The sequence below is a fragment of the Baudoinia panamericana genome (genome assembly GCF_000338955.1).
Source record: "Baudoinia panamericana UAMH 10762 unplaced genomic scaffold BAUCOscaffold_11, whole genome shotgun sequence".
Taxonomy (NCBI): Eukaryota; Fungi; Ascomycota; class Dothideomycetes; order Mycosphaerellales; family Teratosphaeriaceae; genus Baudoinia; species Baudoinia panamericana.
Window position 1 is genome coordinate 174486 of NW_006911267.1, and position 24356 is coordinate 198841.

At 54.8% G+C, this 24356-nt stretch overlaps 14 protein-coding genes across 14 annotated transcripts; 8 read left to right on the forward strand and 6 right to left on the reverse strand.

Annotated features, from left to right (window-relative positions):
* Nucleotides 1–14: 14 nt before the first annotated feature.
* BAUCODRAFT_230797 (uncharacterized protein) lies at nucleotides 15–985 on the forward strand. The gene is made up of 4 exons (XM_007681282.1): nucleotides 15–179; nucleotides 262–453; nucleotides 548–700; nucleotides 761–985. Exons 1-4 carry the CDS (start codon nucleotides 104–106, stop codon nucleotides 847–849), a joined length of 510 nt encoding a protein of 169 aa, XP_007679472.1. The 5' UTR covers nucleotides 15–103; the 3' UTR covers nucleotides 850–985.
* BAUCODRAFT_233496 (uncharacterized protein) lies at nucleotides 965–2779 on the reverse strand. The gene is made up of 2 exons (XM_007681283.1): nucleotides 2679–2779; nucleotides 965–2626 (listed from the first exon to the last, which is right to left on the reverse strand). The coding sequence occupies exon 2, from the start codon at nucleotides 2420–2422 to the stop codon at nucleotides 1121–1123; it is 1302 nt and encodes a 433-aa protein (XP_007679473.1). The 5' UTR covers nucleotides 2423–2626; nucleotides 2679–2779; the 3' UTR covers nucleotides 965–1120.
* Nucleotides 2780–3539: 760 nt separating this feature from the next.
* BAUCODRAFT_26538 (uncharacterized protein) lies at nucleotides 3540–4445 on the reverse strand (the record flags this gene model as incomplete). The annotated part of the gene is made up of 1 exon (XM_007680945.1): nucleotides 3540–4445. The coding sequence occupies one exon, from the start codon at nucleotides 4443–4445 to the stop codon at nucleotides 3540–3542; it is 906 nt and encodes a 301-aa protein (XP_007679135.1).
* A 696-nt stretch (nucleotides 4446–5141) lies between these two features.
* Nucleotides 5142–6072, forward strand: BAUCODRAFT_231413 (uncharacterized protein). Its single transcript, XM_007681284.1, has 2 exons — nucleotides 5142–5734; nucleotides 5792–6072. The coding sequence occupies exons 1-2, from the start codon at nucleotides 5573–5575 to the stop codon at nucleotides 5825–5827; spliced, it is 198 nt and encodes a 65-aa protein (XP_007679474.1). The 5' UTR covers nucleotides 5142–5572; the 3' UTR covers nucleotides 5828–6072.
* A 158-nt stretch (nucleotides 6073–6230) lies between these two features.
* BAUCODRAFT_125091 (carbohydrate esterase family 16 protein) lies at nucleotides 6231–7514 on the reverse strand (the record flags this gene model as incomplete). Its single annotated transcript, XM_007681285.1, has 3 exons — nucleotides 6231–6470; nucleotides 6531–7312; nucleotides 7457–7514. 3 exons carry the CDS (start codon nucleotides 7512–7514, stop codon nucleotides 6231–6233), a joined length of 1080 nt encoding a protein of 359 aa, XP_007679475.1.
* Nucleotides 7515–8560: 1046 nt separating this feature from the next.
* On the reverse strand, nucleotides 8561–9132 carry BAUCODRAFT_75974 (uncharacterized protein; the record flags this gene model as incomplete). The annotated part of the gene is made up of 2 exons (XM_007681185.1): nucleotides 8561–8723; nucleotides 8786–9132. Coding segments are annotated over 2 exons (510 nt in total), but the record flags the coding sequence as incomplete, so codon positions are not given.
* A 217-nt stretch (nucleotides 9133–9349) lies between these two features.
* On the reverse strand, nucleotides 9350–11112 carry BAUCODRAFT_232937 (uncharacterized protein). Its single transcript, XM_007681286.1, has 2 exons — nucleotides 10930–11112; nucleotides 9350–10876 (listed from the first exon to the last, which is right to left on the reverse strand). Exons 1-2 carry the CDS (start codon nucleotides 10933–10935, stop codon nucleotides 9824–9826), a joined length of 1059 nt encoding a protein of 352 aa, XP_007679476.1. The 5' UTR covers nucleotides 10936–11112; the 3' UTR covers nucleotides 9350–9823.
* Nucleotides 11113–11305: 193 nt separating this feature from the next.
* Nucleotides 11306–11857, forward strand: BAUCODRAFT_36883 (uncharacterized protein). Its single transcript, XM_007681003.1, has 3 exons — nucleotides 11306–11356; nucleotides 11410–11579; nucleotides 11636–11857. Exons 2-3 carry the CDS (start codon nucleotides 11421–11423, stop codon nucleotides 11840–11842), a joined length of 366 nt encoding a protein of 121 aa, XP_007679193.1. The 5' UTR covers nucleotides 11306–11356; nucleotides 11410–11420; the 3' UTR covers nucleotides 11843–11857.
* A 372-nt stretch (nucleotides 11858–12229) lies between these two features.
* Nucleotides 12230–13276, forward strand: BAUCODRAFT_36884 (uncharacterized protein). Its single transcript, XM_007681004.1, has 4 exons — nucleotides 12230–12294; nucleotides 12348–12554; nucleotides 12614–12910; nucleotides 12980–13276. The coding sequence occupies exons 3-4, from the start codon at nucleotides 12702–12704 to the stop codon at nucleotides 13047–13049; spliced, it is 279 nt and encodes a 92-aa protein (XP_007679194.1). The 5' UTR covers nucleotides 12230–12294; nucleotides 12348–12554; nucleotides 12614–12701; the 3' UTR covers nucleotides 13050–13276.
* A 1161-nt stretch (nucleotides 13277–14437) lies between these two features.
* Nucleotides 14438–17092, forward strand: BAUCODRAFT_76297 (uncharacterized protein; the record flags this gene model as incomplete). Its single annotated transcript, XM_007681205.1, has 1 exon — nucleotides 14438–17092. The coding sequence occupies one exon, from the start codon at nucleotides 14438–14440 to the stop codon at nucleotides 17090–17092; it is 2655 nt and encodes an 884-aa protein (XP_007679395.1).
* Nucleotides 17093–18166: 1074 nt separating this feature from the next.
* Nucleotides 18167–18846, forward strand: BAUCODRAFT_150576 (uncharacterized protein; the record flags this gene model as incomplete). Its single annotated transcript, XM_007681287.1, has 2 exons — nucleotides 18167–18392; nucleotides 18452–18846. 2 exons carry the CDS (start codon nucleotides 18167–18169, stop codon nucleotides 18844–18846), a joined length of 621 nt encoding a protein of 206 aa, XP_007679477.1.
* A 247-nt stretch (nucleotides 18847–19093) lies between these two features.
* BAUCODRAFT_75946 (uncharacterized protein) lies at nucleotides 19094–19264 on the forward strand (the record flags this gene model as incomplete). Its single annotated transcript, XM_007681182.1, has 1 exon — nucleotides 19094–19264. A coding segment is annotated over one exon (171 nt), but the record flags the coding sequence as incomplete, so codon positions are not given.
* Nucleotides 19265–20555: 1291 nt separating this feature from the next.
* On the reverse strand, nucleotides 20556–21510 carry BAUCODRAFT_150577 (uncharacterized protein; the record flags this gene model as incomplete). Its single annotated transcript, XM_007681288.1, has 2 exons — nucleotides 20556–21340; nucleotides 21411–21510. The coding sequence occupies 2 exons, from the start codon at nucleotides 21508–21510 to the stop codon at nucleotides 20556–20558; spliced, it is 885 nt and encodes a 294-aa protein (XP_007679478.1).
* A 1312-nt stretch (nucleotides 21511–22822) lies between these two features.
* BAUCODRAFT_53071 (uncharacterized protein) lies at nucleotides 22823–24175 on the forward strand (the record flags this gene model as incomplete). The annotated part of the gene is made up of 1 exon (XM_007681140.1): nucleotides 22823–24175. A coding segment is annotated over one exon (1353 nt), but the record flags the coding sequence as incomplete, so codon positions are not given.
* Nucleotides 24176–24356: the final 181 nt, after the last annotated feature.

Below are 24356 nucleotides of genomic sequence, written 5' to 3' on the forward strand. Positions count from 1 at the left end.
CTACCCACCATCGAATGTTACGAGCCACCGTTCAGAACATCTCCTCGTGACTGAACATCTCCTCACGACAGTTATCTAGCAAGCACCAGAACTCCTACCGGCTATGGCGCCCATAACCTCCCGCTGGCGCGACATAATCTACCTCATCTTCTTCACCATCCATATCCCCGTCATGTTTTGTACGTCCTCATAACAACAGACTAAACCCCTCTCACCCAACCACGTAATCCAAAACAAAGCTCATATTTTGTTCATTTACAGGCGTGGACCTCTACCCTCTCTACCCAACCAGCCTACGCCCGGCGTTCTTAGACAATATCCGCCGCTTCTACATCGAAACGTACTACGACCAGAATTTCGTCACGCCCGCGGCGTGGTTCACGTTGTACATGTGGATGGAGTTTCTGTATCATGTTCCGCTGAGCGTGTGGGCGATTGGGGCTTTGTTGCGCGGTATGCTATTCCCTTGTCCACTCCTCACCTGGACCTGCTGATGCGTGTGAATTGTTCGGTTGTATGGTGTTGTGCTGAGGATCTATGTGACTAGATGACTCAAAGCTGCCGATACACCTCCTCATCTTTGCGGTGCAGACGGCCATCACGACGAGTACCTGTATTGCGGACTATCTCAGTTGGAGTACTATTAGTAGTGCTCAGAAGGTTGAGTTGGGAAAGCTTTATGTGCCGTATCTGGCCCTATGTGAGTCTATTGTCTTGTGACCTGCCCATTGTTAAGAGGTTCAGGACTGATGCGATGCAGCCGTCTTCATGGGCGTCGACATGTATGCGAGGCTCAATGCAGCACTAGGTCCCAGGATTACGAGCAATGCTGGTAAGAAGGCAGCGTGATACCATATCTCGTTCGCAGTCATGCTCTGTTAACAACACCGAGAGTACAATACGTTCTGTCATACATTGGGTATCATATATCATGTTCGTATCCCAAGGACTCCCTACCTAGCTCCAGCATCCGACCATGGACCAGAAGAAACAGCACGCCGACGCGGTAAATCGAACCCGCCATTTCCTCTACCCATGCCTACACTGGCCGTATATATCTGGGCATAAACGCCAGCTCCCACAACGAGCATATGCACGCAACACCCAGCCTGAAAGCTCGCTATCGGAGAAAGCCGTGCGTATTAGGCCAGGCTTGAGGCGTCGGCGAGGGCGGTAGAGACGGTATCGAGACGATGTCAGCAGAGTCGCAATACTCGTCGTATTTGTAGTCGTCGTTGAGGTGTGTTGAGAATGGTGACAGGTGTTCGAGATCGAGCGGCGGAGGCGCATCGGCATCCGTCATTGGCGTATAGTTCGTGATATTGAAGTCGGGCGGCATCTCCATCGAGTGACGATTCCGTGCCGAGGAGCCGCCTGCGGACGGTGAGGAGTAAGCGCCCGACGAGACAGGTGTGGCCACACCTTCAGATCGGTTATGTATCTTCTCATGACGGGTAAGGTGGTCCTGTCGGACGAACGATTGACCACACGTCGCGCAATGGAATTGGCGGCCATCGTGGGTAATGGTTTGATGGTGTCTTCTCAACTCTCGACCGAACAAGAAGCGTTTGAAGCATCTGTCGCAAACGTACGGCCGCTCAAGGTACGGCGTATGATACCGTTTGTGATGCTTCAGGTCATTCTGCGTTCGATAACGCTTGCCGCAATTGGTATGGTCACACAGATGCTGCCCTGTGGATGAGCTGCGGCTCGCTGAGCTAGCCACAGAGCTGCTCCTGATGCTTGAAGGACTTCTGCCGCGTCGACTCGAAGACCGACTTACCCGTGGGCTGCCTTCAGGTTGTACTACGTTCAGATCGTTCGTAGAATTCTGAAACACGTCCCACTCCCTTCTATCCGGACTCAAATGGTCGATGGGTGAGGCTCCATGCGCTGACGTTGTCTCAAGCTCACCAGGTGCGGTGATTTGACGGTCGCCGGCCTGCAGAGCTCGTCTTGGTCCAGTCAATGAGCGCGGCCGCACATTGAACGGATGCGCAGTGGTTGGAACAGTTTGTGCCAAAGCCTCTTCAGGCTGGTGAACCCGGATAGCTGGTGCCGAGAGCGGAGCTACGGCAGGGTAGGCATGATTGCCTGGGTGAAGTTGTGCTTCGGATGTGGAGAGATGCAAATGTGGGCGTTGAGAAGGGCGTAGATTGGTCCGTGGAGGTGGCGTTGCGGGCATTCGAACGAACGTTGGGAGGTTTCGGTGCGGTGGCAGAAGCGCTGACGCTGAGAGGGGAGCTTGCTCACCGCTGCTGCCTCCGAAGCCGATGGAGACGGTCAGCAAACCGCCCATAGCAATGAGGTCGGTCAGGTCTGGTGAGTGAGCTAGTAAATCCTCTTCGACATGGTTGCAGGCGACAGGCTCGGCCCATGTCCCGGTCAAGCTCAACATGCTTGGGTTGATGCCTCGATCCATGCTATCGCGGCGGTTGAAGCTCACGTGCCGGTGTTGAAACTGCGAAGATATGTATTGTTGAGAAGCCAGGTAAGTGTGACTGAACGAAAGGGATGTTGTACGCGCCAGTGTTCGAGCCACTTGACCGGTCGAGCTTTAGCTCTACGTCTCGGCTGTGTAGTAGTACCTTGGGCGACCAAGCGATGCGAAGATAAGAATCCAAGACTATGGCAACTGGGTCAAGACAAGACGAAGGAGACATTGGAGGATGACAAACACTTGGGTGGTTATATACCTACACTGCCGCCATTGAGGCCACCCAACGTGTAGTGACGAGCGGGCGTCTTGCAGAGCCGCAAGGTTGAGGCGGTGCAAATCATTGCCTGATTTACCGCCCTCTACACCTCTGTATTGGGGAATTGTGCAGGCTTAGAGATGTATGTTGAAGCAGTGCAAGCCCAACGAGATATTTAGAGGTCGAGGTGAAATATTGATGGTGTAGTAAGTGATGTCTGTTGCACGTGAGGACCAAGCTTCATTGCCAGTTGAAGCTCCACGACTGAGTTGATGCTCTCGTGGCAACCAATCGCCTCGCTAGGCAAATTAGCCCCGCTTTTACATGTGACCACAATCCTTCTAAGTCCCTCCTGTCAACCGGGCTTCTGCCTCCTAGTCATGGTTAGATGGAACGGAAGTGTACAGGTACAGACGCATTCACCTGCTACTGCTACCTAGTGGACGTCGCAGACTGTCCGCTCCCATTGCAACCTAGCGTATGTCCTCCAAAGTACTGCTACTCCCTCTCCGCCACGTACGCCGTGCTTGGACGCTACAAAAACATGCCTCAGCCAACGATATCAGTCGAGTCTACCGCGCGGGACAACCATGTCCAATCAAGTGCCGGTCTAAGTGCTCCTGCCGCTTGAAACCTATTGTATGCCACTTGCAGATGTCGTTCGGACACTTGAATGAGCGATAGTTGTTATGAACCGAATCAATATGGCGAAAGAGGTCTTTGGGATAGAGAAAGGTTTTGGTGCAGTCGAAACAGAGCCAGGGACGTGTGCCGTGAACGTTTCGAATGTGGTGCCTTCGGAAATCGTCAGCTTGTGCTTAGGGAGTTTGTGCTTTGTTCCGCTTACGCTTTGCCCGCAGAGTTTGGAAATCCAGCTCCACAGACCGAGCAGGTGTGTTCACTCGCGGTAGATGTTATCTCACTCTTAGGTCTCCTGGGGGTTCCCGTAGAAGAGCCTGCCGTACTAGGTCTTCCACGTCGTGTTTGCGGTGGTGTCTGGGGCGGTGGCTGAGGCGAGCCATTGAGTTGACCTGGAGCCCAGGGAGGGGCGTCAATAGGAAGGGTTCCACTAGTGACGTTTGTTCCCGAGAGCATGCCAAACGGCAACGACCCACGCATGTCCAGATAAGGACCAGGCGACGGCCCTATGTTTCTATGTGGAGACAGTTGGGTACTGAAACCAGGAATCGACTCGTCATATATTGCAAAGCTTGAAGAGTCTGGTAACGCTGGAGGCAACCGGAGGGAGTATGGAGTACCAGGAAGAGACGGTAGCTGAGCCACGTCCGCATATGACCGCCCGCCCGTTCGCATCGATTGTGTATCGCTCTGTGCCGTTGATTGGCCGGGCAGGGAGTCCGATGGCGTATGGTAGGGATCCGACTGCGTCCACGCCGAAGTCTGCACAGTCGAGTTGGCCGCTCCTACCAGCGAGCCTGGACCTGGCGTATGTGGATACTGTGACACGCCTTGTCCATAATAATAATTATACGGTGCTCCCGCTGCGAAGTGCACAGGCGCCGCTCGATCAGGTGAAGGGTAAGCGTATGTTGTCCCGTTGGCCGGACCAGGTGAAACAATGTCGCTCGGTGCGTATGTGCGAACAAGCTGGCCTGACGGCGGCGATGTTGGAGCGTGCGTTACCGGTAGCACTCTGCTTCGCTGCGGAGCGTATGTAGCTCTGCTCGTTTGTCGCGTCTCCTCCGATGTTGTCTGCACCCGATGCACCCTCCGCCAATCTTGGTCCATTCGGATGTATCAGTGGTAGGGAAAGGGTAATGGAAGCGCAGAAAGCGGTAGTACGTATAGAAATGACGAGATGATATGTTACGCTTGAAAAGCTGGTTAAGACGATTGCAGAGTTCACGACAAACCCAGCTAATGTCCTGTCGCCGTGTCGGTTCTGCTGACTGCAATCATTGGCCTGCTATTACAATTGGGCTCCAGGGCGGCCTCTTGGGCCGACGTGGAAAGGGCGGTCGGTGCATGACGTTCAAAGCGAGTGCGTGAGACGGCTCGTCAGATGTGTAACTCGACCGTGAAGAAACGCCCCTTACAGACCGTTCCATACAGTATATTGCAAAGAAGAGTGCTGGTCGGCGAAGACAGCCAGGGCAGATTAGGAAGAGCGGATCTGCTTGTTTTAATCGACACACGCACCTTATCCGCCCATGCTTTCTTTGCATCATTGATGAGGGCCAGCGTGGGGGACTGAGAGGACATCCCAGATACACTATCAATAGACCTAGCTTGTTAGAGAGAGCTGCATCTACGATTCGAGTCCGGCCGTCAGCCACCCACGTCGCTGGGTTTCTGGATCGAGGGAGATCACCATAACCACAAGGACGAGGTCAACTCCAGCCTGAGCGACGATTTGTCCTCCGTGCATCGCACATCGCGGCAGGCCAGTTGATACGGCGCATTTTCTTGAGAATGTTCTCATCTCCTGTCTTATTCTTTGCTAGTGGGATGAAAGCACATGAAAGGGGTGTTGACGGGCTTGGCTCGATAGGGGTCCTCAAACCACTGGACTGCGCCTTGCATTGTGTCTGCGCCCCTCGTCGACAGAACCACTATTGACCTTATTTCCCCCGTTTGTCCTCTCATCACATAGCACACCAAGTTTTCGTGGTTGTTGATGGAGCCCAAAGTTCAGGCGTCTTGGAAGGATCCTGTCAACCGCCGACGGGCTGTGGGCGGCGCGAGTATTCCAGCCGCCACAAAGTGGGCTTGGTCATATTGATCCATCTGTCGAGTGGCATCAGCCGTTCGCAACCGACTGGAAGCTTGCGACTACCATCAAGCGTTATCGCCCAGTAGCGAGACTTTATATCCTGTAACCTACCGCCTTGTAAGGCATCTTCGAAAGTGGCTCGATGCTGTTGTCGCTCATGGCCCACTCCCGTCATTTTCAACCTGGGTGTCCTTCCTTTCGCCCATCCAGTGAAGAAAAGCCATGTGATGCATTGAAAACGGATTGGGCGTGCATCAACTGTGGACAACGACCGGGGCGACGCCGACGAGGCTTATGCAAATCTGTATGGTTCACCGCTACTTCTCTTCTGTTCAAAGCCACTGATTGTCATTGAGCTTAGAGGGTCATGGCTCTCATATCAGCGGCTCGTCAGTAACCCTCATGACCCGACGTTCATGCAGTGTAGCGTGTGTCACATCTCAGAGCCTATCAGAGACGCATGGGACGTGAACCGGTTCTACTGTAGCGGCCCGCGACATATCTAGCCATTCGTGACGATAGGCCTGTCGTTGGGCACCAATGGAACGAACAGCGCACTCTCCTCGACCGCCAGAAAGCTGGAGCGACCTATGACAGTGATCTTGCAAAACTACGGCGTTGCGTCGGCGAACGAGTGGAGCTGCTACGAGTATCATAGCAGGCATCTACCTGGTAACAGTTGGTATCACCGAGTCACGGGCACGCATCAGAGGCGGGAGTATCCTAATCGTTGACACCTATGTACAGTATACTAACCTTCTTCTACCTGCCACACAGACTCCTCGCTTATGAGAGGCGATTTAACTCGACCAGTAAGTGGCGAAACTGCTGACACCGCTGACAACATCGACAAACGTTCTTGCAACCACCCGCTCAACCTGCTCTGATGGATGAAGCTCGTCGTACCACATGAAGCTATCGGGGCTCGGGCTCGCCACACAGTTACCGCCCGTGGCGTTGCACGCGTTGACGACCCCCGTGACGTTGAGCGGCGCGGTACCGTTGAGGTACACGGTCGGGTTGTCGTGGATGTCTTGCATCTATACAGCGCATCAGCATTGACACCCTTCAAAGAAGTCTGTCTTGAACCTTCGACGTACCAGGTCATGCACATTGAACACCGCAAAGCTGGCACCCGGATACCTTCGCGCAATCTCAACCTCAAATGGCGTCCTGTAGTCGTAGATGGAGTTCACAGTCACCACTTGCTCCAACATCCGCTCGGAGATCTCGGTGAGGTTGCCCGACTTGTCCGGCCAGTACTGGTTCGGTCCTACACCGCCCTGGCCTGGAATGCCGTATTCGGGCGCCAAGTTCAACGGCGCCACATTCAGAATGACGAAGAACCTGCCACCGTTGGCGTACACACGCGACAGCTGGTCGTAGACGCAGTCAACGTAGGTAGTAATGTTTGTGCCAGCCACCTGCTCGTCCTGGATCAACGCCGCGTATCCAAGGTCGTTCGTACCGATCCAGATAGCATACACAGTGCCATCGGACGGGTTGTTCATGAATTTGGTACCGTTGGGGTAGTAATACTGGCTGTCGTTCAAGTATGCCGGCAGCTCGTAGCCAGCGATATCCGGGAAAGGAGCATTAATGGCGCTGAACCACCTTGGCGTAATGCTATTGCTGCAGACCGCACCGCTAACAGCGTAGTTGTACAGATTGGCGCCAGTGTACTGCTTCACGTACTCGACCCACGTCCGACCGCCGTCTGCCGCATGGTAGCTCACTGGGTTGTTGTAGCCAACTGGAGGCGCGCTGCCATTGTGGGAGATGAAGTAGCCAAGACGCGAGTCGTCCGTGTAGCTGTCACCGAAGGCCACAAGGCTGGTGAAATTCGCGAGCGCCCACTTCTGGGAGAAGCATTGTGCGGCACCTGACGAGCTGGCAGACGAGGCAGCGGCTGAAGATGTGCTGGCTGGGGTGGCAGAGCTTGCCGATGATGCTGCGCTTGCTGGGAATGGCCAGCCAGAGCCAGGCTTAATGGGGTCCCATGGTGCAGGGAAGGAAGGTGGTGGACCCCAAGCGTTGGCGCCAGTCGCGATTGCGATGGACGCGAGAGTAAGAGATGTACGCATATTTACAGGCTGCCGAATGAATGCAGGTACACAGCAATGAAAGGATCCGAATAACTAGTGACTTACCGTGGGCAGAGCGAAGAATTTGTAGCTGTAGGTGGAGATCCATGTCCATAAGCACAGACATCTTTGCACCAAACATTCTGCCGCGACACGGCAGGTCCATGATCTGGATAGAAGACAGAGGAAGCGGTTCATGCATCATGACATTGATCGAGCCCCAGAGCGGCAAGGCGGGGAGTGTGTGGGGATCCTGCGGTCTTTAGCCTGATTAGCCAAGACCAAGGTTTTGAGAGGAACAGGAAGCTCGCAGGGCCGGTCGAAAGGCAAAGTCGCTTTCATGGCTCTTGTGAATCAGCCGCAAGCACACCGCCGAAAAAGCGTCACGCGCACGTGGCCTGCATGCGCTATAACCGCCCAGGGTCGCGATACTTCATCACGCCTCTGCCTTTGAACTTGACAGGAGGCCCATGATCATCATACTCGCCGACTCGATCCCTGCCGTCCAGTCTTCCTTCGTCGCCTTTCTGTTGGTGTCTGTCGTGAGAAGCTCGATACCGGTCATCACCGCGTCGTCCGGTCGCATATCCGCGGTCATCGTGCCGCGGACTGGGTCGGTAGCGATCCTCGTTCCCGTAGTCGCGCCTATACCGATCGTCGCCATACTGATTTGGTAGGCTACGTCTTCTGCGCTCATATGCGTGAGCCTCTTCATGTCCACCATCGTCCAGATGCCGACTTGGCGAAGAGCTTCGTTTCCGCTTGTGCTTCTGCACCGGCGATTCGGCACTGGCGGCTTCTTCGTCTGTTGACGATACAGCTCGCGACTTAGAGTGTGAGCCTGACCGTTGCCTCGGCCGTCCTCTGATACCTTCGTCGACAATGTTGTCGCTCTGCCTCCGCTGCCTGCGCGGCTTTGGCGGCTCGCGACTGTCCGCCATCTCCTCGTCGGAGCCGTCACCGCTCTCCCTGCGTCGTCCACGATCGCCCGTAATGGTCTGTTCCATTGCTTCTGTAGCCGGTGCGGCTCTCTTCTTGCGTCGCTCCAACTCGCCGCAGCGTGCTATCAGCACAGCTTCCGTCGGTCGATCGTCCTTGTCAACATTGACCTTGGCGATCTGCTGTAGAACCTCTTGTCCCGAAACCAACCGACCAAAGATGGTGTGCTTGCCGTTCAAGTGCGGACACGGCTCCAAGGTGATGAAGAACCTAAAAAGCGTCGGCCGTCAGCGCATGCCTGGCGTTACTGCTGGACGACAACATGTGCGTACTGACTGCCGTTCGTGTCCTTGCCTCGGTTGGCGGCACATACGAGGCCCGCAGCATCCATATCTCGCCAGTCTAAGTTCTCATCTTCAAAGTCGCTGCCGTAAATGCTCGTCGTCCCAGTGCCATCTCCCTTTTCGATATCCCCTCCCTGTAACATAAACTCATCAATAACCCTATGGAACGGAGCTTTGGCGTAGCTGAGACCGTTGTGCTCGCCGGTACAGAGCTGGCGGAAGTTCTCGGATGCTTTGGGAGCCTTGTCTGCGAACAGCTCGATGGTGAGACGGCCGGCGGGCTCTGCGCCGATGTTGACATCAAGGAAGACTCGTGACCTGTTCGCCGTAGACATTGTTACGACGTTCTACCTGCCGATGTTGATGCTGTGAGCAGTAGGTTTGGCAAACGAAGCTTACGTTTCTGCCTGCACACGACCTCGAATTGTAAGCTTCAAAGGCTCAGTGAATCTTCACATGGCAGTCTTTGCTTGTTTCAGAGTGACCTGACAAAGGTGTACAGGAGATTCTAGTATCTCGCGCCGCACAAGGTGTCTTAGAGACTGTGAATATGACCAAGAAGCATCACAGTTGGAAAGTGCTGCGTGGATGGATGCTCGGAGCTGTGACTGTTGATCTTCAACTGAGATGCAGCAGGACGACGACTTTTGACACAGTATCATTGTGCATCCAACAGTTCGTCAATGTTATGCAATGCTTTGCTTCCATAACCTCGATGTTGAGGAGATTCATCAACGGCTCTATGGCGGTGTCCGAATTCGGCAGGCTGCGTAAGCCTCACTCGGTACAGACAAATTCTTGCAGGTAGCAGATATGCAGGTTGCGAGGCAATGGATGTAGGAGCGCCAGCAGTAAACGAGGACATAGGCTTCGAGCGGCGGTCCGAGTGTAGGCTGATGCTTGATGAGTGGGCTTGTCGTCGCAATGCATGACTTCACTTCCCAGGTCAATCGTTATACAAGTCGCTGGCACCCCCATCAAGCCCCGTACCCCGAGATTGCTAGTGCGCTACAATCAACCAATCCGTCAGAACTTTCTCTTCGCCGCCGCACTCTTACTCAAAGCCTCCAACCTCCGCCGCTTTTCTCTCCGCAACCTCTCCTCCTCTGCCAACGCCTCCTCATCCTCTTTCTTCGCCGCTCTCAGCGCCTCTCTCTCCTCAGCTTCCACATCATCAAAACCACCCTCCATATCATCACTGTCGTAATCATCATAGGCACTACGACCCTCATCTTCCTCCTCGGCGTCGTCAAGATCGGACCAGCTTGCGTACCCTCCGTACTTGTCCTGTGGCTGACCCTTCTTAGGAGCAGGTTTCGGTCCGGATCCTCCGGCACGCATGGTTCCCCTGTAGGCCAGTGTATCTGCAGGCGGCTTTTTCATCGTGCCTTTGTAGGATGTTTCTACTACTTTCTTCTGACCGACGCCGCCTGGACTAGCGGTGATGTTGGGTGTGTTGCTTCTACTTCGGTCAGGTTTTGCATCCTTCTTCGCCGCTTTCTGCCGCGCCATCTCCTCTTCATGCAGCCGAAGTCGCTCTTTCCTGCTTAGTCTTTCGACTGCTTTGTGCTTAATTCCTCCACTACCCGTCACTTGCGCGGCAGCCTGGGCGGCTTTGGCTTTTTCGAGGATGGAAGCGAACCCTTTCTTCGGCTTGACTGAGCCGTCTGCCGTGCCTGGCGGTGTAGGCGTACTTGTAGCGTTTAGTGACCTTGCAACAGGCTTGGCCGGGCTAAGCGATGGTGCTACTCCATTGCCCCTAGGTCTTTCGGTCATCGATGACGTCCGGTTGAGCCCAGGTTTACTGCTCAGCTGGAATCTGTTGGAGGGAGCAGTAGGAGGCTTCTGCGCGCCAACCTGTTCGGTCTTGACGAGCTTCGCCCTCGGAGTAGGCTCAGGCTCCTCTGATCGCCTCTTCACACCAGCGGCAGCGTTGTGGGGGGTGAGCTTGAAGCGATCCGGTACACCATTTGGCTTCCGGTCTGCCTGCCCGTTCGCGATCGGTCTCGATACGCTTGAAACTGTTGTTGCTGGTGCTTGAGCCTTGTCGCCCAGCGACGAGATCAAAGAGCTGAAAGACTTCATTGATCTATCAGCCAGCAGGTAGGGGTGAGCTGGGAGTAGATACGTACTGTCATCGTACCAAAGCCCACTATCTACAGCCTTGGCTTAGCGATTATGGACACATTATTCTTTGCCGTCTAAATCTGCTCGGCAAATCCAAGACTTAAACGTCGGCGTCGATGCCAGAGTAGAAGTAAGTGGGAGTGAACAGAGCAGGGAAGAGAAGGGTAAGGGAAAGTGAGCGCATATCAGTGGAGGGACAAGGCCAGACGTTTGCGGGCAATGATAGCCTAAGGCCACCGAAGCACGGACCGGTCTTCGAAACTCTTGGCAAAGCCATCCCACATCGAAATGTTGCTGCGCACATTCAGCTTCGCGACGACGACATAGTACCAGAACCTGAAGTCTCAGTCTGCACTGCAACCCCAGTGCTTAAAGGCGATTGAGTCTCTCGTTCATCCAATACCACTTTCACCTTCACCACCAATTCCAGCAGTATGTGGCGCATAGCGGAACTGTATAGTGGTATTTGTTGACCAAACCTGCAGCAACCGTCACAATGAAGCATTTAGCAGCCTACCTTCTCCTCAACCTCGCCGGCAACACCACGCCATCAGCGGACGACATCAAGGAAGTCCTCGGCGCAGTCGGCATTGAGGCGGACGAGGACCGTCTCAGCCTTCTTCTCAAGGAGCTTGATGGCAAGGACATGAACGAGGTAAGACCAAACCCTTACACGACCAGAACAACAAATGAATGCTGACTATGTTTTAGCTCATCTCCCAAGGTACCGAGAAGCTCGCATCCGTTCCATCTGGCGGTCTTGGCGGTGGTGCTGCTCCCGCCGCTGCTGCCGCGGGTGGTGCTGCACCCGCTGCCGGTGGCGCTGCTGCTGCTGACGAGGCCCCGGCGGAGGAGGCCAAGAAGGAAGAGGAGAAGGAAGAGTCTGATGAGGACATGGGCTTCGGTCTGTTCGACTAAGCGAGTCGCACTTCGAATGTTAGGTCGGACATCGCGAGACACGACCGGAAAGGCTGGGAATGGCAACATACTTGCGGAGCGAGCTACTGCGTGTGTAGATTGTCTATGGTAGCCAACTGTCGCTGCCAATCGACACATCTTGCTGAGACAGTACCGAGTTCTATCACTCCCAGGGCTCAGTGCCACCCGACTGTCTTGAGTCGCGTTTTCATCACATATCTTCCAGTATCAAAAGCCTCTGTTCATCTGGGCAGGGTGGTGGACGACAGGAATTATCGCGTCAGTGCCTGTAGCACGTGACCTATCGTGGAATGAGCGGACACTAGCGTGGTCTTGGCACAGAAATCGAAAGCCCACATTGTGAAGCGCACCTCACTCTTCGAACAAGTCAGCCAACGTATTGAAACCCTCACGTCTCGAAACACATCCCAATCATGGCCGACGAGGACTACGTGCGTGTGAGATACCTGCTCACAAGTGCACAGCATGCTGACTCTTTTCATAGAACGCCGAGGAGGCAGCCGGTATGCTCGCACCGCAAACTCAACAGCGCTCCTTCGCGGACGCCAACAGTGGATGAAACCCTGTGGACGGGCCACAAAGGGGCGCTGGGAGATGGACTTATAGACTGACATGGGATACTTGTTGTTACAGAGTTGAAGAGAAAGAGAGCGTTCCGCAAGTTCTCTTACCGCGGCATCGACCTTGATGAGTGCGCCACACCAATCCAACATCTTCATCCGCTCACGCTGACTCGCCGGCCTGTGATAGACTCCTCGATCTCTCCTCCGAACAACTCCGCGATGTCGTTCATGCCCGCGCCCGTCGCAGGTTCAACCGTGGTCTCAAGCGCAAGCCTATGGGCCTCATCAAGAAGCTCCGCAAGGCCAAGTCTGAGGCCAAGCCCAACGAGAAGCCGGACACCGTCAAGACGCACCTGCGAGACATGATTGTCGTGCCGGAGATGATTGGTAGTGTGATCGGTGTGTACTCGGGCAAGGAGTTCAACACGGTCGAAATCAAGCCGGAGATGGTTGGGCATTACCTAGCCGAGTTCTCCATCAGTTAGTAAGTTTGCTCTTTGTGTTTGGGTTTCAGGGATCTTTGGTCGTGTGACTGTGCTGACGAATGTGATAGTAAGCCGGTTAAGCATGGTCGGCCGGGTATTGGTGCTACGCACTCTTCCCGGTTCATTCCACTCAAGTAAGCGAGCAAAGACGAGGGTCACGAGCCGGCAAATGGAGGGCTAGCATGGCATGATTCCGGCGTACGGGGTGGCATCGCTTCAAGAACATCGACGGACGCAGTGTGGTTGAATAGCAATATGGCATTGCCACTCACCATAAGCAAAATGCTTTCCATCCAACTCCTTTCATTCTGACGCCCGCCCCTAAGTTTCCCAATCTGTCGTTCCATCACCATCAGGTTTCTGCTGGCAACCTACTTCCCATGCATCCTCTCTGGAGCGTCAATTCCAGTTTGTCGTGACTGCGCAACGTCTTCCAACTCGGGCCACATGGGTGTAAATGCACAGTACAGTGCACCGCGGAATTATATCCCGCGGGCACGACGCGCAGTACCTCGCTCATGGTAAGCAGATGGAGAAGCAACAAGCGGTGTTGCTCGGCAGCTCAAGTTTCAGATAGCCATAGATATACCAAGAGAGCTCATAGTGATGCTCTGCAACCTCGAACAACGTGAGCACAGCGAAGCTCGCCTCAGGCCCGCGCATTAGCTGCGGAGTGCCGGGTTCGAAGCGTTTAATGTCGAGGAGTGAAAAAGCAGCCGACACTTTGGACGAAGCAGGATAGCTTCCATCTACATGGCAGCTATCAAGACCTGCAGGAAGTTCAGACGCACAGCTTCCTCTGCGGTCTCCAGCTGTTCCAGCCTTCACTGAGCTCTTTGCCGCTCAGTGTCACCACGGACCGCCGTCCGCGGAACGGAGCAAAAAGGGATACGTTTTTCAGGTTGATTTCGGTGTGAAGGTCCTGCCTCTCCCAAGCGACAACGGGAGGAGTTGGTTGGAGCATGGCCATTACAATAAGTTTCCGCAACGGTGGAGTTGCACCTCCTCGAACTCGAGAAGGCGTGGGAGAGCATGAGTGGGTACCTTTGCGATGACGACCGTTGGGCGGGAATTGTGTTATCAGTGACTGTAAGTGAGTAGTGATGTTGGGGAGGCAGTTCTACGAATAAGCACCAAGGCCGCCGGCGAGCTGAGAGAAGTACTTTGAATGGGGTTATACCCCATCTCCTAGTGGTGTTGGAGCCACTGAAGTTGGGATGGGAGTTGAGACGCTTCCGGTGATCAATGGACGTGGAGATGAAAGACAAAGGGGTCCGAGCTTAGTGATCCAGCCGCGTACTCCAGACGCTGCACATTGCTCGCGTGGACTTGAGTCCATTTGTAGGTAGGCAAACAAGTACAACTTTGATTGTCTGAATGGCAATGCTCGCTCACTTGTTTCTGGGGGCGTTCTTCATGCGGTGACAAAGTCAGGGGCTTGGGACTTTGCGCCCTCAATCGTCAACATGACCAAAGGGGAGGATTACATGGCGGAGTCCATACCTCTCAACCACTCCGAAAGTCGCATGAATGGTATAGAAAGCGAAGACGCCCGGAACTCCACTTCTTCAGCCTCGACGCTTTCGCTCGTGCTAGATCACGTCTCGGACAAAGCCGCCCTTCGCGCCAAGGAGGGTCTTTACGCTCACGGCCCACCACAAGAAGAGATTGATATTGAAGATCAAGTGGCCTGGAAGCGATCATTGAAACCCGTAGATAAGAAGGCAAAGCGCGTCCTTTATGTAGTGATTGCTGTGGCCGCCGTTGGGTGGATCGCAGCGTTTTTCCTTTTCCTCAGCCAGGACCGGCACGTCGCATTCTCGGAGCGTCCACATGACCCGCATGCAACGCAGACGGTCGGCACAGGCAAGAAGGTGGAGTTAGAACAGGTCTTGACGGGGCAATGGCGAGCGAGACAGCATGGCATACGTTGGATCGCCGGCCCGAATGGAGAGGATGGCTTGTTGCTTGAGCAAGGGGGTGGTGATGGTAGGGACTACCTTGTAGTGGAGGATGTGAGGTATCGCGGGCAGAACGTGGTCACGCAAAAAGCGCATAGTACCACACTCATGCGCGATGGCAATATCCAAGCTGGCAACATACATGTTACCACAGATGAGGCTTGGCCGTCGCCGGACCACAAGAAAGTGCTTGTGAACAGTGAGTTCAAATCGAACTGGAGGCATAGCGGTACTGCGCGGTATTGGATCTTCGATGTTGGCACGCAGTTAGCGCAGCCTCTCGATCCGAATGTGGTCCATGGCCGCATTCAGATTGCTTCGTGGTCACCAAACAGCGATGCCATTGCCTTTACGCGCGATAACAATATGTACATCCGCCATCTGGACGCCGTCGAAGCTGTGTCAATAACGAATGATGGCGGAAGCGACCTCTTTTACGGTGTGCCGGACTGGGTATATGAGGAAGAAGTGTTTGGCGGTGACTCTGCGACTTGGTGGTCCGGAGACGGCAGATTCCTGGCTTTCCTCCGCACAGACGAGAGCAAGGTCCCGAACTTTCCGGTCAATTACTACTTTCAGCGACCTTCTGGGATGCCGCCGAAGGATGGCGAGGAAAACTACCCGGAAACGCGGCAGATCAAGTACCCAAAAGCTGGCGCGCCGATGAGCGTAGTCACAATGCAGTTCTACGACGTGCAGAAAGGCGAGGTCTTCAGCGTGCCAATTGAGAACGACTTTCCAGACGACGATCGATTGATCACGGAGGTTATCTGGGCGGGCGGCACAGGCAAAGTGATCGTGCGCTCGACTAACCGCGAAAGCGACATTCTCAAGACGATCGTCATTGACGCTGTGGCCCGCACCGGCAAGACTGTACGTGAGCGAGATGTGCTGAATCTGGATGGAGGCTGGTTTGAGGTTACGGAGACGACAGTCTTTGTGCCAGCCGACTCTGCCAATGGACGTCCGCACGACGGGTATATCGACACGGTCATCCATGACAACTACGATCATCTCGCGTACTTTGCGCCCCTCGACAACCCGCAGCCGCAGATGCTTACGGAAGGCGACTGGGAGGTGGTCAAGGCTCCCTCTTCCGTGGACCTGAAGAACAACCTCGTCTACTTCGTTGCCACCAAAGAGGGGAGCACGCAGCGCCATGTCTACACAGTGAATCTGCACGATGGACCAAGCAGTATTAGCCCCGTTACCAACACGAGCGAGATAAGCTACTACGAGCCATCATTCTCATCCGGATCGCAATTCATGTTGCTCACGTATCAGGGCCCGAACATACCTTGGCAGAAAGTGTTATCTACACCCTCGGCCACCGAAGCTGCTACAGACATCTCGATCGAGACAAATAAAGGATTGGAGGACCTCGCCAAGCAGACCGAACTACCCCTCAAAATTTATCAGACCATCAACGTCGATGGCTTCAACCTTAACCTCGTTGAGCGTCGGCCGCCACACTTCGACCCGAACAGGAAGTATCCCGTCCTCTTTTTCCTCTACAACGGCCCAGTGTCGCAATTCGTGGACCGCAAATTCACCGTCGACTTCCAGTCGTTCATCGCTTCCTCGCTCGGATACATAGTGGTTACGCTGGATGCCCGTGGAACAGGTTTCATGGGGCGCAAACATCGCTGCATTGTTCGAGGTAACCTCGGATACTGGGAGGCCCACGACCAGATTGCTGCCGCCAAGATGTGGGCGCAGAAAGACTACGTAGATGCCGAACGCATAGCAATTTGGGGCTGGAGTTATGGCGCCTACATGACCTTGAAAGTGCTGGAGACGGATGCGGGCGAGACGTTCAAGTACGGTATGGCCGTCGCGCCGGTGACGGATTGGCGATACTACGACTCGATATACGCCGAGCGGTATATGCACACGCCCCAGCATAACCCAGTAGGATACAATAACGCTTCGATCATGGATATGACGGCATTGTCCAAGACCGTACGGTTTGCCGTCATGCATGGCGCGAGTGACGATAACGTACATTTTCAAAACACGCTGAGCTTGCTCGATAAGCTGAATCTGGCAAATGTGCGAAACTACGATGTTCATGTGTTTCCGGACAGCAATCACAACATCTTCTTTCACAATGGCAATCGCGTGGTATATGAGATGCTGAGAGATTGGCTGATCAATGCCTTCAATGGCGAATGGTTACGGACGGAGAACCCGAAGCCGATAGTTCTGGATACGATCTGAAAAATCCCTTCCGACCATAAACCGACTGACTGACGCTAATCACGGTCGTTGCATATCGCTATGGATACTCAAGTTTTGCAGTCGGCTGCGGTACGGGACTCCCTTACCGAACCTGGTAGGCACGCCATAAACCACATATGAGCTTGGCATTTGAGGCCAGCGCTCGTTGCGCACGAGCGCTAGGCCCCCAAGCCATACACCTAGATCTCCCCGCTTACAAGTACAGCTCCAGCAACATTCAACCTGGGCGTAGCTGATCCCGGCGTTCCATACGCCCGCTTCAACCGCGTGACTAGGTGACAACCTTGCAGAAAGCTCCACATGTAATGGGGGTTTCCTTCGTAGCACAGCTTCGCCCGAAAGGGTCATTGCCGCTGCAGCCACAAAGCCTTAGCAGACAAACCAACGAGGCGTGACGCGCAAAGCTCTATTGCTTCTCGACCAACAGCAACACTTAGCAGCAGCTTTGCGTCGGCTGAATCTGGCCATTGTCGCACATGTATACACGCTACAAAATGCCGCCCTCGGTAAGGCATGTTCTACTGTTCTCCAAATGGCCTTTACGTTGTTGGGCCACCCGCCCAATTCGTCTAACGCTGGAAGCTTGGTCCATGCACAGAACGCAGAGGCTGCTTGACCGACATGGTAATAAACTCATGTTCCTTGTCGCTGAGTCGCCTGATTAACGGAGGTGACAACGGGTAGCAGACGCCTAGCAGTACTTAATGTCCATAAACTGAACGAACCTCAATCTACCTTCCGCGTCTGAACAGTCTTCCTTAAGACTCTCTGTCTCCTGCTCCATCTTCCCATGGCGGCGCGAGTCGAGGTTGTCACACTGACTTCCTGGTTCTCGAACAGGTCATTAGACCAAACGTCGACCGTCGACAATGGCACCACCTTCGCACACCCGTCACTTGTCCCACAACGCGCCGGCATTGCTGCCGCAACGATCCTACTCGCGGTCCTCACCGCGGTGGCGTTGACAAGCGTATCTACGAAGCCACGGCTGCCGCCTGGCATCAAGCGACTTCCGAGACTGCCTCATATCCCCTGATTGGCCGACCATGGTACATGCTGTCTTCGGGCGCGGTAGTCGTAATCGTAGCTCACCTCATCAAGTTCCACAGCCAGTATGGATCGATCTATGAGTGGCAGGCCTTCGGCGTCGTTCGGGTTCGCATCAACAGCGACGCTATTGCAAACGACCTGCTTGTGCAACAAGGCAAGCTTTACAACGATGAGCCTGACTTGCCAGCAGCCTTGGGAATGAAAGCTCATTACTTTCTGCCCCTGATGGGTGCCGATACGCACAAATCTTCTCCGAAGCTACATCGTGTACTGACATCCGCTACGCAGGCGACGTGAAGTTCCCGACGCATCGCATATCCATCATGGGCATGATGAGGGCCTCCAGATTACAAGGCTTCTACGATCACCCTGCAAAAGAGACTGGTCATACACTTCGCAAGCTGCTGGAGCAACCTTCGGAGCACTGGTTGCATAATCTCATCGCCCATTGTGCCCGATCAGCTGCGTTGTGCGCTTGGGGCAGTCCAAAAGCCGCAGACACACTTATCGAAGTGAATCCTCCTCCCCTCAAGACCTTATCACCCGGCGGCCCGCTACCCAATCAAATGACCTTCTTAGACCGGCTGCCGTTTCTGATGTCGCCTTGGAAGCAAGCGGAAGCGAAGCGAAGCGAAGAGTTATTGCCGATGCTGCCTTTTCGGAAGCTTGGTCCGACGCCCTAAGACCGTCAACGAGGAGACCGTGAGATCCTGGGTGCGCTTGTGGTGCGAGAGCAGGCAAGATGTGCGATCGCCTAGCAGTAAGATCGATCAGGAGGAGGGTGTTCATGCCGTTGCAACGTGCGCCTTTGTCGCCATTGCGATGATCGGTTCTCCACTGCGCGCATTCTTTAACGCCATCGCCTTTCATCCCTCTCGGCTGGCTCGGCTTCAGGCTGAGATCGATAGGGTGTGTGGTGAAGAGCGTTAGCCGTGTGTGTACGACGTTCCGAACATGCCCGTGCTTCGCGCCGTGGTCAGAGAGACGAGTCGTTGGCGGCCTCCAATTGCATTCGGTGTGCCACATATCACGAATCAAGACAATGTCTACAACGGTTACCATATCGCAAAAGGTAAGTGGCGCGCCAACGCATCAATGTAACATCCGTCCTCAGTGACCGTCTAGGCTCGATCATCATGGTCATTCAACTGGCTCTAAGCCGCGAGCCATCAATCTAATCCACACCCTGAAGAGTTCCGACCAGAACGCTGTCTCGAACCCGGCTTGGCCGACATGCAAACAACCTCTCACACAATTTCCGGATGTGAAGAGGCGACCGGGCCTTCGGTCACGGAGTCCGCGCCTGTCCTGGTTTGGCGAGGGTGGAGATGTACACGCTGATCAGTGGCATCGCCTGGGCTTTCGACATCAAATGGAAAAAGGGTCGGGAGGGTCAGTTTGTTCCACGGTACGAGACTAGGTAAGAGCATAACATTCCGTTCGTCCTTGCTGACACTCCAAAGCCCGTGGGTCATCACCAATGCAAACTCATTCCCACTCGGTATTGAGGTTAGAAGCGTGCGCACAACTGCCATATTACGCAGTCTGGACAAGCACTTGGAAGAACCCTCGGCGTGGGCGGGTGAGAAGTTTGGTGATTCGCAAGGACTGGCGCGGCGTACTGAGATGGCAAGCTGAATGTAGAGATGGCGATGCTCGGCAGTGACTTGGGCCAGTCCGTATCACTTTTACCGCAACGAAGAGATCCTTCCTAGTTCACTCTCGTCACCTCTACGATCCCATCAGCATCGTCTAAATCCGCTCTCAGCCAGAACGGAACAACCTTCAACCCATCAGCCGCTTCGATTAGGTCCCTTCACTGCTGCCTATCCCTCTCTCTGCCCCGCTGGCGCACGACGGTAGGACTCATCGCCGCCCCTCCACACTGCTTCGAGTACAGGGAAGTGCCGTTGCCATGACTAGGCTGATGACGGGACCGGATTGGCGCTGCAGGTGTGAGGAGAAAGGAGGGTAGTCGGTAACTCATTCGGGTCGGAGGATCCAAGGGAGGCTGCTTCCATGCGCCGAAGTATTGTTTGCCCTTATGAAAGCTCTTCCCTAGGCAGCTCTCATCGGAGTTTTGCAAAAATGCCGTCAGCGCGTCGCCACATCGTGAACCAGGATGGATTTGAAAAAGTGGTAGATGACGTCTATTCTCTTGTAGTCACTAAGAGCACTGCAGCGGCCTTACACGATCAGCCGCTTAATAGTAACGCATGCTTCATCACAAAGGGTATCTTTCTAGTACGCTCACCGGATCCGCCGCCGGAACGCAAGCAGCAGTATATCCGCCGTCCACCAACGCCTCGCTTGAAAGCACGTTATCACGCAGCTTCTCTCTTACACTCCTTGCCGCAAGCTTGTCGACATTGCTGCGCAGCGCATCGACCTTCTAGACCGACTCCGCCGCGCAGAACGCCTCCGAGTCCGTCACAAAGCCCATGTTCGTCGCGACGTTGTAATCGCACACCTCCTTCGCGCCAAGCACGTCGGTCATGGTGCCCGCGCAGTCGGTGAGGAGGATGCAGTCCCAGCCCCATGAGTACGCGTCGGTGAGAGTGCCGAGCAGGCACTGATCCGTGTTCACTCCCGCGAAGAGGAGCGTCTTCTTGCCGCTCTCGCGCAGCCACTGGTGCATTGGTAGCTCGGGCGACCAGAGACCGGACATGCGCGCTTTGTCGAAGCGGACGTCTTGTGGCGTCATGTACTCCTTGAGCGGGTCGTAGATGTCCGCGTTCCAGGTTCCTTGGAATAGGCAGCGCTCTCCGCCTTGCTCGGGAGGTAACATGGCGCCTAATCCGACGTGCCAGCCGTGACCTTTCTCGTGCGCGAGCGCTTTGTTGAAGCCGCGCGTGACTGCTGGTGGCATGACTTTGAGGTCGTAGTCCGTAATGCCCCAGTTCAGCCAGCAGACTTGTATGCCTTCCTTCCTGCACTTCTCGATCACGCGTAGCAGCGGTTGCACCGTCTTGATCCCCTCGCTGTGATCGCGGAACTTGGGGTGGATGAAGAAGTTCTGCATGTCTATGATGACGAGGAGCGTCTTGTCCGGGTCGATCATGACCCCGCGGTGGTTGCGGATGCCATCGTCGGCGTCGACGGTCAGCCTACGGACGCTGCCGCGGGAAAGGTCGAAGCGGCGGGTGGCGGGGTTGTAGTACCATTGGTCGTCGCCGCCTGTGGGATATCGTTAGCAGAAGGGTTCGGTATGAGTGGACAGGAGTCAGCAGAGGACTTGGTCATGTACCAAAGGCAACATGGTCATCGATGTTATGCTCGACGTGGATGGTTGGCGACTTGTTCAGCACATCTCGTATGTATTCCACTTCGACGGCGGTTGGTGCCATCCAGGGTGGTACAGCTGTCGTCGTGATTGCAAGATGGTGGTCAAGTCAGGCGCAGAAAGTTGAGGGCAGGCTGTTGAGGCAAGTGGTGGGGCGACTTTTTGGTCGCGTGAGCAGTCGCGTGCCTTGTGCGACAAAGGAATGCGCGGGCTGGAGAAGAGAGAGAGACAGTGAGAGAGAGTGCCTTTGTTTCAAGGCGAAGATGGTGGGCGACGCGTGAAGGAAGAGGCAGTATCGGTAAGCAGAGGGAAAGGGAAGGCAGCCTGGCCTTATCTCTACCGTTGCTGGTATGACAGCGCGAATCTTCGTAAGGGTCTCTCAAGGGCCAAGGCGGAGGGGCGTAACATATCTTTTTGAGCTTTACTCCTCGAGATAAGAGTGTTACATGGCGGCGATAAGCCCGTCGCCGCAGCGATCATTCAACTACACGAGGTTTGATGACCACGGAAGAAGCATGGAGGACATTGATTAAGAGAAGCAGAGTGTGCGATCAACACGAGACGGGTTGGGAAGGTTGCCGAAGTGAATGGAGCGGAGTCCGGTAAAGTCTTCATTGGTTGAAACCAGCCAACGCTAACGGATGTGCTGAAATCTTGCTACTTCTTACTTGGGAAATAGGGCTTGGCGGACGGTTTCCGAAGCATGAGTGCATCGCAGAAAGACATACATGGCATACAAGAGGTGCACGATGGTGCTGTCGAACACGAGATGAGTCGCGTAACGGGCATCCATAACGCGGACATACTCTCATGCGGCTATTTTACTGGCCTGTCGCTGCGTCTCGGACTATACTCCGCTTGAGGGTGCTGGTTGTTGAAAAGACGCGCAGTGCATGGAGCCATCCAGAAGTAATCAATCGCGATTGTCGGTCCACCGGCATATTGCATACGTGCGTGCCCTCGTGATGCGTAGAATGAGGAATGATGAGATGGAGAAGAATAGACACTGTGGATGATAGCTCTCGAAGATTCCGACCGAGCGGAACGCTCCGAGGACAGCCGAAGATTGTCCATTCGCATCCAGAGAAAGTTTGAAAGTGCTACTCATGACCGATTATATCCTAGCTGCGGTTGATGACCATCGCTAAAGAGGCCTCCACAAGACGACAACAACTGCGATGAGCCTTGCGTCCCCCCTAATCGTCTCAAGGGCAGCGGCACCGCTCCGATGCATCGCGGCGACTCGCCTGCCATCTCATTCGCATCATGACCGACCACCGCCCCGACATCGAAGCTTAACCACATCAACATCGACCCATACCCGCCCGAAACAATCAACACACTCCCGAACAAACCACGAACGGATACAACAACGCAGACACTTCCACGCCTCACCCACCTCCTTCGCAACCAAGGATCCCTACAAAGTGCTGGGCGTCGAGAGCGGAGCTTCCGCCGGCGAGATCAAGAAAGCGTACTACGGCCTAGCGAAGAAATACCACCCGGATACCAACAAAGATCCCAAAGCGAAGGAGCGCTTCGCAGACGCACAGTCCGCTTACGAGTTACTTTCCGACGACAAGAAGAAAGCCGCTTGGGATCAATATGGCGCAGCTGCGTTCGATCAAGGCGCCGGGTTTGATCCTTCGGGAGGCGCTGGAGCCGGACCGGGTAATCCGTTTGCCGGCGCGGGAGGGTTCGGTGGGTTTGGTGGCGGCGCGAGTGGTGGGTTTGGCGCGGAGTTCAATTTCGAGGACTTGTTCTCGGCATTTGGAGGCGGAGGCGCAAGAAGGGGGAGGGGAGGCAGGAGTGCGCCGTTTCAGGAGGAGGTTATGGTGGGGGAGAATATCGAGGTGCAGACCAACATTTCTTTCATGGATGCGGCGAAGGGCGTGCAGAAGGACATTGTGATTACGCCGTTGGTGCAGTGTAAGACGTGCACTGGCAGCGGCTTGAAAAAGGGAATTAGCCGGAGTTCGTGTAAGAGTTGTGATGGCACGGGTACGAAGGTGCATTTCATGCAGGGTGGCTTTCAGATGGCGAGTACGTGCAGCACGTGCGGTGGGACCGGCGTGCAGATACCGAAGGGCGGCGAGTGCGGCACGTGTCGTGGGAATGGTGCGGTCAGAGAACGACGAACGGTGACGGTGGACATTCCTGGCGGCGTGGAAGACGGCATGCGTTTACGGGTCATGGGCGAAGGCGACTACCCACCTACCGGCCAAGCTGCGAACCCCAAGGCGAGCACGCAAAAGGGCGATTTGTACGTCTTCATCCGCGTGTCGCCGGATTCGAAATTCTCCCGCAACGGCTCGGACGTGCTATATACGGCCTCGATACCTCTCACGACCGCCGTCTTGGGAGGTGAGATCAGCGTACCGACACTCGAAGGCGAAGTAAAAGTCAAGGTCGCCACCGGCACAGGCACGGGCGACAAGATCACCTTACCCGGCATGGGTATGAAGAAGCTCAGTTCTCGACGCGGCAACAATGGCGACCTGAGAGTAGAGTTCAAGGTACAGATGCCGAAGTACTTATCCGTCAATCAACGAACGATCGTTGAGATGTTGGCGGATGAGATGGGCGACAAGTCCGCCAAGCGGGTCATGAACCTGAATCAATTCAAGCAGGAACCACCGAGCTCGTCACCGAAGCAAGGGCAGAATGCGGATGAGCATAAGAACGAGGGGTTTCTGAAGAATATGTGGCATTCCATGACCGGGCAGCATGATGGGATGAACAAACAGCAGCAAGGTCAGCAGCAAGGTCAGCAGGAGGAGGAGCCGCCAAAGAAGGCGTCTGGGTCTGGGTCTGGTTAAGCATGCATTCTGTTGGCGTTACGTGGGCGTTTGATCGTTTCTGGGGCAACTTGTATAGCATTGTCGACGCATAGCCAGCGCGTTTGTCCTT

Excerpts from the sequence above, each read along its gene's own strand:
- BAUCODRAFT_230797 (XM_007681282.1), top strand. The coding sequence starts at position 104 with ATGGCGCCCATAACCTCCCGCTGGCGCGACATAATCTACCTCATCTTC. Across the intron at positions 180-261 it reads CCATATCCCCGTCATGTTTT|GCGTGGACCTCTACCCTCTC; the intron begins GTACGTCCTCAT and ends GTTCATTTACAG. Across the intron at positions 454-547 it reads GATTGGGGCTTTGTTGCGCG|ATGACTCAAAGCTGCCGATA; the intron begins GTATGCTATTCC and ends CTATGTGACTAG.
- BAUCODRAFT_233496 (XM_007681283.1), bottom strand. The coding sequence starts at position 2,422 with ATGGATCGAGGCATCAACCCAAGCATGTTGAGCTTGACCGGGACATGG.
- BAUCODRAFT_231413 (XM_007681284.1), top strand. The coding sequence starts at position 5,573 with ATGCTGTTGTCGCTCATGGCCCACTCCCGTCATTTTCAACCTGGGTGT. Across the intron at positions 5,735-5,791 it reads GACGAGGCTTATGCAAATCT|AGGGTCATGGCTCTCATATC; the intron begins GTATGGTTCACC and ends CATTGAGCTTAG.
- BAUCODRAFT_36883 (XM_007681003.1), top strand. The coding sequence starts at position 11,421 with ATGAAGCATTTAGCAGCCTACCTTCTCCTCAACCTCGCCGGCAACACC. Across the intron at positions 11,580-11,635 it reads ATGGCAAGGACATGAACGAG|CTCATCTCCCAAGGTACCGA; the intron begins GTAAGACCAAAC and ends ACTATGTTTTAG.
- BAUCODRAFT_36884 (XM_007681004.1), top strand. The coding sequence starts at position 12,702 with ATGGGCCTCATCAAGAAGCTCCGCAAGGCCAAGTCTGAGGCCAAGCCC. Across the intron at positions 12,911-12,979 it reads GCCGAGTTCTCCATCAGTTA|TAAGCCGGTTAAGCATGGTC; the intron begins GTAAGTTTGCTC and ends CGAATGTGATAG.